We start from the raw sequence: 12,754 nt of genomic DNA, 5'->3' as shown, positions 1-12,754 counted from the left end.
TTACCTTGGTGTTCTTGGGCACAGGGACTATGGTGGTCTGCCTGAAACATGTAGGTATTACAGACTCAGTCGGAGACAGGTTGAAAATGTCAGTGAAGACACTTGCCAGTTGGTTTGTATTTATTTGATTATAGGCTAGAATAAACAAGAGTTAAATACCATCTCTAGGATATGGATATCTAGGAGATCAATGTGGTTTTAGGGTTGAAAATATCTGGCCAGCTGCGCCCCATGACCAAATGTAACAAGCCTATAACTAAATAAATACATACAGCAAGCAGACGAGGCCAAACCTACAACTGTATTCACACTGAAATACCATAGTCCAAACCTGAATTACTGGAGATAAATTACTATAGAACACCAGTAGAACTAAATACAAATATTATTAAAGTAACAGTTCTAAACAAATTTTATACAGTGAATCAAATCCAATTTATTTTGAACGAGTCTTTTAATTAATGCATTTAAAGTACTCCAAAAAAAATTACACAATACATTATTGGAATTTCTTTAGTAAAAATGTTCAAAGTGAACAACAATGTTTGATACTGTATAAAACACAGTGAACATTAAAATCAGACAGTAGTTTTTTTACTTTTTAATCATCGTGTGTTCTTTCGGGCCTACATCTTCATTTCACCTAGTACATTTTTTCAACTCAATTTTGGACATTTCAGTGCACGTTTTACGCTTAGAACCTTCTTTATCATGAAGACCACGAAATAAAAAATTTAAAAAAATAAAATCGAAAACCATGCCACAGGATAACAGACTTAAACGAAATGAGAATGAAGGAAACATTTAAGTCCATCACACTGAATATAGTTTTTTTTTTTTCTTTTCCATTTTCATGATGGTGGAGAATTAAAGTAAATTATATTTAAAACTAATCCCATTTCAACTAGCATAGATACGAGAATAACTCAGGAAAGGGAGGTTGGTAAAACTTTATTTAAAGGGTACCTACATAAGACATTATAACACATTCATAATCAGTGAGTAAGCATTTAATACATTATGTCTACTATGAAATACTTATGTACTGCTTATGAATGTTTTATGTATGGTTTATGAATGTTATAAAATACTTACGTAGGTTCCCTTCAAAATCAAGTGTTACTGAGAAGGTTTTGAGAAGGGGATGTTTTGTTTCTGAACAGTTTTTCCTCGATTTCAGAATTTTAGATTTTTTTTTTATCTTCAACTTAAAACTCTAAATTCTCCAAGTACTATACAAGTTTACAGGGAAATATGTCTGGCTTAGTGTACTGTAAGTGTGCTAGCTGGTCAGATACATTTTTTAAACGGCTTCCTTCTCTTCAGAAAAACTCCATGTTGAATTTAGCGACCAGTCGTTGAATTTAGCGACCAGTCGTTGAATTTAGCGACCAGTCGTTGAATTTAGCGACCAGTCGTTGAATTTAGCGACCAGTCGTTGAATTTAGCAACCAGTCGTTGAATTTAGCAACCAGTCGTTGAATTTAGCAACCAGTCGTTGAATTTAGCAACCAGTCGTTGAATTTAGCAACCAGTCTCCCAGTTATTCAGCAATGTGAAATACAGGATTCAATGGAAGACAGACAAGCGCCTAAGTCCTCAACAGAGTCCATTACCCTTTTCACAGTACCGAGCTGAACCGAGCCAAACCAAGTTATACTGCTCTGGCCTGGTTACACATTAAACCATAGTTGCTGGAACCATGCTGGAAATGACCCAGAACAGTATGGTTGGGGTCAACATGATAGTGTTGAAAAGAACAGATTTGACCCAGAACAGTATGGTTGGGGTCAGCATGATAGTGTTGAAAACAACAGATTTGACCCAGAACAGTATGGTTGGGGTCAGCATGATAGTGTTGAAAAGAACTGATTTGACCAAGAACAGTATGGTTGGGGTTAGCTTTGAAGTTGTTTACGTGATCTAGGCTATGTTCCAAATGTTGTTCCACATCAACCCAACCTACAGTCTTTGTAGTGTTAAAAGGGCAGGAGTAAACGCCTAGTACTACTGCCTCGTAGTCTCTATCTCCTCCAAAAACATGACACTTCTATCCAGGACCCCCACATCTGTTTGTCTGGACAACTCCTATGCAAAAGAAATCATAGTCAAATCACTGTTTGGCATGACAATTACCATAGAGTTGACCAGACAGCAGTAGTAGGTCTGGGACCAGGCTATGAGACTTCCATTCATCCATTCAAACTAGTGCATGGCTTTTAGAGACCTTCCTACTGGCTTTTCCTACATAAAAAGGTACTGATAAAAAAAAGATATGACTCGTTCATAAAATGATATGACTCGTTCGCCCACAAGTACAAAGACATGTATGGCACACCAATGTTAACGTAAAAGCCCACAGTCTTCACCTCTGTAAAGGACACAGTGGAGCAACACAACAGGTCGTCTTCATTAGGGCACACAGCAGAAAACGATGTTCAACACATTTTGTAATGGAAAAAAAACGAAAATGAACGTTTCTTTTTAGACAAATCCAGGTAGGCCCTTCCTGTTGCAGTCCGCTTTCTTCCGTTTGATACATAATGAACCCAATCCAGGCATCCACACACATTGTTACAGGATGGAAGACCATTTAATCCAGATTCTAGCTCTATACATAGTGTTAGTTTGAAAGTGCCATTGTCCTGGAATAACTCCTCACCCTGCTGTCTGTACTACAGACCTAACTAGTCAACCCCAGCCATCATTGGCAAGTTATCGGTTGTGATCAATTACGTAACAGACAATTTAGTACAGACCTTTGTCAAATCAACCGTAGTCATATTTAAAAATAAAATAATAAAATCATGACTCCATGCCCACATTGAAAATTAACAGTTTGATATCAATTGTACTCATTTTTTTGTTCATCCATTCTGGAATTGTTTTTCTATTTATTTTCCACACTCACGTAAACCTAGCAATTTGATACTATCAATGCACTCTGTACTAAAGTAAGTGTATGTCCGAAATGGCACCCTAAACCCTATATAGTGCACTACTTTTGACCAGGGTGCATAGGGCTAAATAGTGAATAGGGTGCCATTTTGAATGCGTGCCATAAAATGTCTCTTAAAAAAAAAACGCATCACTGACCTAATATAACAGGCAGAATCATCAGCTTTCCGTTAGTGGTTATTTGTTCTATTCTTCTGCATCAAAACATATCAAGAAGAAGAAGTGTGTAAAAACTAAAAGTGAAGTTCCCTTTCCTTTCCCTGATCCTTCTATCTCTAAGCGTTACATCATGACGTGGTCAGAACAAGTCGTTGCATCATGATGTCATCGTGACGTGATCAGAACACGTCGTTACATCATGACGTGGTCAGAACAAGTCGTTGCATCATGATGTCATCGTGACGTGATCAGAACACGTCGTTACATCATGACGTGGTCAGAACAAGTCGTTGCATCATGATGTCATCGTGACGTGATCAGAACACGTCGTTACATCATGACGTGGTCAGAACAAGTCGTTGCATCATGATGTCATCGTGACGTGGTCAGAACAAGTCGTTACATCATGATGTCATCGTGACGTGGTCAGAACAAGTCGTTACATCATGATGTCATCGTGACGTGGCCAGAACAAATCGTTACATCGTGATGTCATCATGACGTGATCAGAACAAGTTGTTACCAGATGAAGAGATGAGGGAGATCTTGAATGTCACAAAAAGGTCAAAGGTGAGAAGTAGTGGGAAATGGTGGTGACCTTTTTGTTCAATCCTTGGAACCTAGCATCTAGCAACCGGACCCTAAACACAATGCCATAGAGAATTCCATCCATATGATTCCATCACTGCAGTAAAAGAAGAACTTGATTGGTAAGAATGCTGTCTATTTCCAACTACTGTGTCCAGTCCACTGAACTCGCCCATTTACTATTCCAGATATCTTCATTTGTGTTACTGTCCTGAGAGTACAGTACTAACCAAAAACAGTAAAGAATCATACGTACATTTACAGTAGAAGAAATAGTTTAGTTTTTTCACTTATGTTACACTGAAATCTGTACAATCACATGCAGAAGACAGTCAGTCTACATGGAGAAACCAAGAGAAGAGCTTCGTCTCTTTTCCCAGTTTTATGTTTGAAACGTTGTGTTGTAGTCACAAGTACAGCAAATCTCCTCCGAGTGTTTTTCACTTCACTTCCTGGCTAAGATGGCTGACAAAACATTTCAACCAACCAGGAGCCACGGATCACGCGGGTGTTCTCACTCAAGAGGAGGTACTTTACAAAATCGAAGAAAAAAAAACCACGACCGAAGGTAGTAAAGCTACAAGTGATGAAACCATTCCTCCACTCGTTGGCACTCCATTGAAAGAAAGAAAGATTTGGTGGGAAATAGATGCAGACTGAAGACCTACTGCATTGGAAATGGCCAATGGTCACTTCCACTCCACAAAAAAGACAAAATGGTGGATGGTCACTTCCACTCCACAAAAAAAAAAAAAAAAATGGTGGAAGTTCAAACAAAATGACTGATGGTGGATTCCACTGCACATAGAGAGCCACAGAAAACAAGACTGAAGAGGTCAGCCGTGCTGCAGGCTCCAGTCAGTGGTGGTCGTTGGGAGGGGGGGGGGTCCGTTTATTCTCACTTTCTCAACTCTGTTTTGTTTGTAGATGGAGGGTATGAGGATGGTAAACAACCAGTTTAGGCTGTTCTTTGGAAGGACTGAAGCAAGTGTTTTATCCTACTGTTAGGTGTAAACCGGTGGGATTCGAACCCAGGTCCTCCCACGTGGCAACCCAACACCTTAACCAATAGACCAAGAGGAAATCCTAAAAAAACGTGTAAAAACTAAAGTGTGGTTCCCTTTCCCTTGATTCCATCGATCCTAATCAAGAAAAAAACTAAGAAAATCCTGTTGATCTAAATGGACATCGGATTCCCACCCTGGAGACCCGGATTCAAATCCCAACAAATCGGTTCAAATCCAAGTCCCACCAGTTACATAGATAGGCACGTGGAGGAGCCAAGGCAAGGAGCAGTCGATGGAGGGAGCAGTGGACCGAGCGGTCCCACCCCGAGCGGTCCCAACCCCGAAGCCCCAGTGTCTCAACAGCTCAGCGTCTCATCTGACCCATCTGGTAGTTTTCTCTGGGCTGGCCCTGGCTGCGGTGGTGCCTCTGAGGCTGGGGCTGTGGCTGGGCCTGGCGTGAGGGCTGCTGTCGCTGGCCTCCGGAGACCGGGTGGTGCTGGCCGTGATCTCCACCTCCGTGGTGGGACTGGGACTGGTGCACCTGAGCGTCTCGGGCGTCCCGGGCGTGCTGCTGGGCTCTCCTCCTCTTTAGTGTGCCTGGTGTAGAGGGAGGGAGACGGATTAGTTTACAACCTATCAACAGCTCTTCTTTGTCTCGTCTGCTCCACTTCCCAAATCGTTTGAAGGTTTGTAACGCACCCCAACAAAACGACCACAGAGAGGAAAACAAGACTAAGTAGGCAATAAGTCCATTGAGAAGACGGCTCGTATCTCCAGTGGTTTATATGGGAGAGCTGGGTGTGACGACAGACACTCACCTGGTAGTGGTTTATATGGGAGAGCTGGGTGTGACGACAGACACTCACCTGGTAGTGGTTTATATGGGAGAGCTGGGTGTGACGACAGACACTCACCTGGTAGTGGTTTATATGGGAGAGCTGGGTGTGACGACAGACACTCACCTGGTAGTGGTTTATATGGGAGAGCTGGGTGTGACGACAGACACTCACCTGGTAGTGGTTTATATGGGAGAGCTGGGTGTGACGACAGACACTCACCTGGTAGTGGTTTATATGGGAGAGCTGGGTGTGACGACAGACACTCACCTGGTAGTGGTTTATATGGGAGAGCTGGGTGTGACGACAGACACTCACCTGGTAGTGGTTTGGGTGGGAGAGTGGGTGTGACAACAGACACTCACCTGGTAGTGGTTTGGGTGGGAGAGTGGGTGTGACAACAGACACTCACCTGGTAGTGGTTTGGGTGGGAGAGTGGGTGTGACGACAGACACTCACCTGGTAGTGGTTTGGGTGGGAGAGTGGGTGTGACAACAGACACTCACCTGGTAGTGGTTTGGGTGGGAGAGTGGGTGTGACGACAGACACTCACCTGGTAGTGGTTTGGGTGGGAGAGTGGGTGTGACAACAGACACTCACCTGGTAGTGGTTTGGGTGGGAGAGCTGGGTGTGACGACAGACACTCACCTGGTAGTGGTTTGGGTGGGAGAGTGGGTGTGACAACAGACACTCACCTGGTAGTGGTTTGGGTGGGAGAGCTGGGTGTGACGACAGACACTCACCTGGTAGTGGTTTGGGTGGGAGAGCTGGGTGTGACGACAGACACTCACCTGGTAGTGGACTCGGTGGGAGAGTGGGTGTGACGACAGACACTCACCTGGTAGTGGTTTGGGTGGGAGAGCTGGGTGTGACGACAGACACTCACCTGGTAGTGGTTTGGGTGGGAGAGTGGGTGTGACAACAGACACTCACCTGGTAGTGGTTTGGGTGGGAGAGTGGGTGTGACAACAGACACTCACCTGGTAGTGGTTTGGGTGGGAGAGCTGGGTGTGACGACAGACACTCACCTGGTAGTGGTTTGGGTGGGAGAGTGGGTGTGACAACAGACACTCACCTGGTAGTGGTTTATATGGGAGAGCTGGGTGTGACGACAGACACTCACCTGGTAGTGGTTTATATGGGAGAGCTGGGTGTGACGACAGACACTCACCTGGTAGTGGTTTATATGGGAGAGCTGGGTGTGACGACAGACACTCACCTGGTAGTGGTTTGGGTGGGAGAGTGGGTGTGACAACAGACACTCACCTGGTAGTGGTTTGGGTGGGAGAGTGGGTGTGACGACAGACACTCACCTGGTAGTGGTTTGGGTGGGAGAGTGGGTGTGACAACAGACACTCACCTGGTAGTGGTTTGGGTGGGAGAGCTGGGTGTGACGACAGACACTCACCTGGTAGTGGTTTGGGTGGGAGAGTGGGTGTGACAACAGACACTCACCTGGTAGTGGTTTGGGTGGGAGAGCTGGGTGTGACGACAGACACTCACCTGGTAGTGGTTTGGGTGGGAGAGCTGGGTGTGACGACAGACACTCACCTGGTAGTGGACTCGGTGGGAGAGTGGGTGTGACGACAGACACTCACCTGGTAGTGGTTTGGGTGGGAGAGCTGGGTGTGACGACAGACACTCACCTGGTAGTGGTTTGGGTGGGAGAGTGGGTGTGACAACAGACACTCACCTGGTAGTGGTTTGGGTGGGAGAGTGGGTGTGACAACAGACACTCACCTGGTAGTGGTTTGGGTGGGAGAGTGGGTGTGACGACAGACACTCACCTGGTAGTGGTTTGGGTGGGAGAGTGGGTGTGACAACAGACACTCACCTGGTAGTGGTTTGGGTGGGAGAGTGGGTGTGACGACAGACACTCACCTGGTAGTGGTTTGGGTGGGAGAGTGGGTGTGACGACAGACACTCACCTGGTAGTGGTTTGGGTGGGAGAGCTGGGTGTGACGACAGGCACTCACCTGGTAGTGGTTTGGGTGGGAGAGTGGGTGTGACAACAGACACTCACCTGGTAGTGGTTTGGGTGGGAGAGCTGGGTGTGACGACAGACACTCACCTGGTAGTGGTTTGGGTGGGAGAGTGGGTGTGACAACAGACACTCACCTGGTAGTGGTTTATATGGGAGAGCTGGGTGTGACGACAGACACTCACCTGGTAGTGGTTTATATGGGAGAGCTGGGTGTGACGACAGACACTCACCTGGTAGTGGTTTATATGGGAGAGCTGGGTGTGACGACAGACACTCACCTGGTAGTGGTTTATATGGGAGAGCTGGGTGTGACAATAGACACTCACCTGGTAGTGGTTTGGGTGGGAGAGCTGGGTGTGACAATAGACACTCACCTGGTAGTGGTTTGGGTGGGAGAGCTGGGTGTGACGACAGACACTCACCTGGTAGTGGTTTGGGTGGGGGCAGTTTGGGATTGCTGGAAGGGGTGTGGACACTACAGATCTTAATGAAGCCAGCCATCAACATGATCAGAGCGATGCCCATCAACAACACTGCCCACCAGTGAGCCTGGAATTAGACAATGGAAAACACAGATTACATTTAAGGGCATATAGTGACATCTACTGCAGTAGATCCCAACTTTTTTTTAAACCGTGTCACACCTTGATGGGATAAACATTTCTGCGGCACAAAAACTTTTCCAAATAATTTATTTTGTTTTAAATGACCTCCATCTCATCTTGATCCATATTGCAAAGCACCTATTTTCTGTGACAAACACTGCCACACAGATGGAACCAGGTGACATTTCATGTATTATCTGAGCTGGTGCTCCCTGTGTACATTCCACAGGTCACATTTATAGTGTACATAAAATAAAATAAATAAAAAACAAGATTAGAATAAGTTTCGCAGTACACGTGAGAGTTCCCAAAGGCATGCCAGTGTGCCACTTTACATCGGTTGAAAACCAAAATGGTCAGTTGACCAAATACCCTTTTCACACCAACCTGACCAATACTGTGCTTGTGCTGATATCTCCTTTACTATACGGTGTATACAGAACCAGGCCAGCGCAGTAGTGTGAAAATGGTATGATATTAAAATACAATGTGAGTGAAGTCAGCAACGACACATAACACTATCATTTTAGATGTTCTCATAGAGCTCAGGGTTGAAGAGTCGGTCAGTAAAGCTACGTACCACTATCCACTCTGCGATGTTCTCATAGAGCTCAGGGTTGAAGATGGCCTTCTTCAGTCTGGCCAGAGGGCCGTCCGCGTCCACCAGCCGACACCTCATGAACACGTCACAGTAGCCCTTGAAGTCGTTGCAGGGAGACCCCGCGGGCAGCGTGGTGATTTTCTTATTGAAGAACCGGGCCAGTTTCTCTGAGCCTGTACTGCTGCAGGTGTTGGGGTTCACTGCAACGGGAGACAATCACAGGACTCAATAATAATGGAATATTTTATAACGCTATTTATTACACAAAGAATCTCGAAGAGCTTTAAACATTGTCTTACAATGTAGCTATCATACAAGCTGGCGAGTAAGGTTGAACAATTCAAGAAAATGTTCCTGTTTTTTCCAGAAATCCTTAATTGGAGGATTCCCAAAATCAGGAGGGAATCCTCCAACCGGGAATTCTGAAACACCCAGGAACGTTTGGAAAGTATCTAGAATTGAACTAAACCTGTAAAGGACATGATACAATTCCAATATAACTCCTAAAACGACGTGAACGTCAGGGGGGGACCGTGAGGACGTGGTAACAGGGGGGGACCGTGAGGACGTGGTAACAGGGGGGGACCGTGAGGACGTGGTAACAGGGGGGGACCGTGAGGACGTGGTAACAGGGGGACCCCGTGAGGACGTGGTAACAGGGGGACCCCGTGAGGACGTGGTAACAGGAGGGGACCGTGAGGACGTGGTAACAAGTGGGGACCGTGAGGACGTGGTAACAGGAGGGGACCGTGAGGACGTGGTAACAGGGGGGGACCGTGAGGACGTGGTAACAGGGGGGGACCGTGAGGACGTGGTAACAAGTGGGGACCGTGAGGACGTGGTAACAGGAGGGGACCGTGAGGACGTGGTAACAGGGGGGGACCGTGAGGACGTGGTAACAGGGGGGGACCGTGAGGACGTGGTAACAGGGGGGGACCGTGAGGACGTGGTAACAGGGGGGGACCGTGAGGACGTGGTAACGGGGGGGACCGTGAGGACGTGGTAACGGGGGGGGACCGTGAGGACGTGGTAACAGGGGGGACCGTGAGGACGTGGTAACAGGGGGGGACCGTGAGGACGTGGTAACAGCGGGGGACCGTGAGGACGTGGTAACAGGGGGGGACCGTGAGGACGTGGTAACAGGGGGGGACCGTGAGGACGTGGTAACAGGGGGGGGCCGTGAGGACGTGGTAACAGGGGGGGACCGTGAGGACGTGGTAACGGGGGGACCGTGAGGACGTGGTAACAGGGGGGGACCGTGAGGACGTGGTAACGGGGGGGACCGTGAGGACGTGGTAACAGGGGGGGGGGACCGTGAGGACGTGGTAACAGGGGGGGACCGTGAGGACGTGGTAACAGGGGGGGGGACCGTGAGGACGTGGTAACAGGGGGGGACCGTGAGGACGTGGTAACAGGGGGGGACCGTGAGGACGTGGTAACAGGGGGGGGACCGTGAGGACGTGATAACAGGACTCACTTTTCTCACTACAGCAAACGTGGCACAGCTCGTCAGTCTCGTCCTTGCCCTCCACGCTGGCACAGGTACAGACCTCCAGACCATACTTCTCACAGATGGAGCCAGAACAGCCCTGGAGGAGGAGCCAATAGAAGGGATGAGATATCATGTGACATTTTAGTCATTTATCCAGAGCGACTTACAGTTTAATGCATTTAACGTAGCTAGGTGGGACAACCACATATCACATTTATAGTAAGTACATTTTTTTCCTCAAAGTAGCTAATGTCGTGGAAATATTGAATCAAATATTTCTCAGATACCGGAGCTTGTGAACAGACTTTATTACAGAGAGTAACAAAGCCGAGCAATTCCATGGAACAACTGACTCTGTATTCTTAATACTTGGCTTTTATACAGTCTTATCCTTACATAACATCGTCACTCCACAGTATGAATGTTGTTGTCTTGCTTAGTTTCCATTCTCTTATTGGCTCAGACATTGGGGCATAGATTCTATTGATGGCGTGACATGCACAATCCTACTGCAGGTCTAATGGTGCCTATAAGTAATTAGCTAATGTTCCTGTCCAAAGATCTTCACAAGTTCAGGCCGATGTGGTCTGTGTGTGATTAACCCATGTGCATGTCCAGTAGCCTTCACAAGATCAGATATGGCCAAGACCAGTCACGTCTTGTTGGTCTACCTTGCTTAATCCACATGGATTCGGCTTACGTTCTGACTTTGTTTTACATGTCTAATATTTAAACTTCTATAGATTCTTCTTTCTACTTCAAAGAGAACAGTATAGGTACTGAAAATCACCCGATGACTGGAAATTCTCTAACACTAAATCAGCAAAGTCAGAGCTAGTAGGAAAATACATCTCTTTTATTTCCCTGTGAGGAAAAATCATATGTGGTAACTGATTGGACAAGACACAGATCAACATCGGAAGTCGGAAGTTTACATTCATGGCCAAAAGTTTTGAGAATGACACAAATATTAATTTTCACAAAGTTTGCTGCTTCAGTGTCTTTAGATATTTCTGTCAGATGTTACTATGGAATACTGAAGTATAATTACAAGCATTTCATAAGTGTCAAAGGCTTTTATTGACAATTACATGAAGTTGATGCAAAGAGTCAATATTTGCGGTGTTGACCATTCTTTTTCAAGACCTCTGCAATCCGCCCTGGCATGCTGTCAATTAACTTCTGGGCCACATCCTGAGTGATGGCAGCCCATTCTTGCATAATCAGTGCTTGGAGTTTGTCAGAATTTGTGGGTTTTTGATTGTCTACCCGCCTCTTGAGGATTGACCACAAGTTCTCAATGGGATTAAGGTCTGGGGAGTTCCTGGCCATGGACCCAAAATATCGATGTTTTGTTCCCCGAGCCACTTAGTTATCACTTTTGCCTTATGGCAAGGTGCTCCATCATGCTGGAAAAGGCATTGTTCGTCACCAAACTGTTCCCAGATGATTGGGAGAAGTTGCTCTCGGAGGATGTGTTGGTACCATTCTTTATTCATGGCTCTGTTCTTAGGCAAAATTGTGTGAGCCCACTCCCTTGGCTGAGAAGCAACCCCACACATGAATGGTCTCAGGATGCTTTACTGTTGGCATGACACAGGACTGATGGTAGCGCTCACCTTGTCTTCTCCAGACAAGCTTTTTTCCGGATGCCCCAAACAATCGGAAAGGGGATTCATCAGAGAAAATGACTTTACCCCAGTCCTCAGCAGTCCAATCCCTGTACCTTTTGCAGAATATCAGTCTGTCCCTGATGTTTTTCCTGGAGAGAAGTGGCTTCTTTGCTGCCCTTCTTGACACCAGGCCATCCTCCAAAAGTATTCGCCTCACTGTGCGTGCAGATGCACTCACACCTGCCTGCTGCCATTCCTGAGCAAGCTCTGTACTGGTGGCGCCCCAATCCCGCAGCTGAATCAACTTTAGGAGACGGTCCTGGCGCTTGCTGGACTTTCTTGGGCGCCCTGAAGCCTCTTCAAAACAATTGAACCGCTCTCCTTGAAGTTCTTGATGATCCGATAAATGGTTGATTTAGGTGCAATCTTACTGGCAGCAATATCCTTGCCTGTGAAGCCCTTTTTGTGTAAAGCAATGATGACTGCACATGTTTCCTTGCAGGTAACCATGGTTGACAGAGGAAGAACAATGATTCCAAGCACCACCCTCCTTTTGAAGCTCCCAGTCTATTATTCAAACTCAATCAGCATGACAGAGTGATCTCCAGCCTTGTCAACTCTCACACCTGTGTTAACAAGAGAATCATTGACATGATTCAGTTCATTTGCATGGCAAAGAGGGACTTTGCAATTCATCTGAACATTCTGGAGTATATGCAAATTGCCGTCATACAAACCGAGGCAGCAGACTTTGTGAAAATTAATATGTGTCATTCTCAAAACTTTTACCCACGACTGTAGAGAGAATGATTTATTTCAGCTTTTATTTCTTTAATTTCTTTCATCACATTCCCAGTGGGTCAGAAGTTTACATACACTCAATTAGTATTTGGTAGCATTGCCATCAAATT

The 12,754-nt window shown here is 46.2% G+C and overlaps 1 protein-coding gene across 1 annotated transcript in view; it reads right to left on the bottom strand.

The window, feature by feature from the left end:
* Positions 1 to 80: 80 nt before the first annotated feature.
* LOC106584732 (disintegrin and metalloproteinase domain-containing protein 10) overlaps positions 81 to 12,754 on the bottom strand; it is a 31,581-nt gene continuing 18,907 nt past the window's right edge. The window contains exons 13-16 of the mRNA XM_082968173.1: positions 10,216 to 10,327; positions 8,718 to 8,938; positions 7,955 to 8,081; positions 81 to 5,309 (exon numbers count right to left, since the gene is read on the bottom strand). Coding sequence (XP_082824299.1) covers positions 5,077 to 5,309; positions 7,955 to 8,081; positions 8,718 to 8,938; positions 10,216 to 10,327 — 693 coding nt within the window. The 3' untranslated portion in view covers positions 81 to 5,076. The remainder of the gene's footprint in view (positions 5,310 to 7,954; positions 8,082 to 8,717; positions 8,939 to 10,215; positions 10,328 to 12,754) is intronic.

The sequence above is a fragment of the Salmo salar genome, chromosome 23 (assembly GCF_965601325.2).
Source record: "Salmo salar chromosome 23, fSalSal1, whole genome shotgun sequence".
Lineage (NCBI taxonomy): Eukaryota > Metazoa > Chordata > Actinopteri > Salmoniformes > Salmonidae > Salmo > Salmo salar.
Note: the sequence above shows the minus strand (reverse complement) of the source record. Positions and strands in the feature narration are given on the sequence as shown.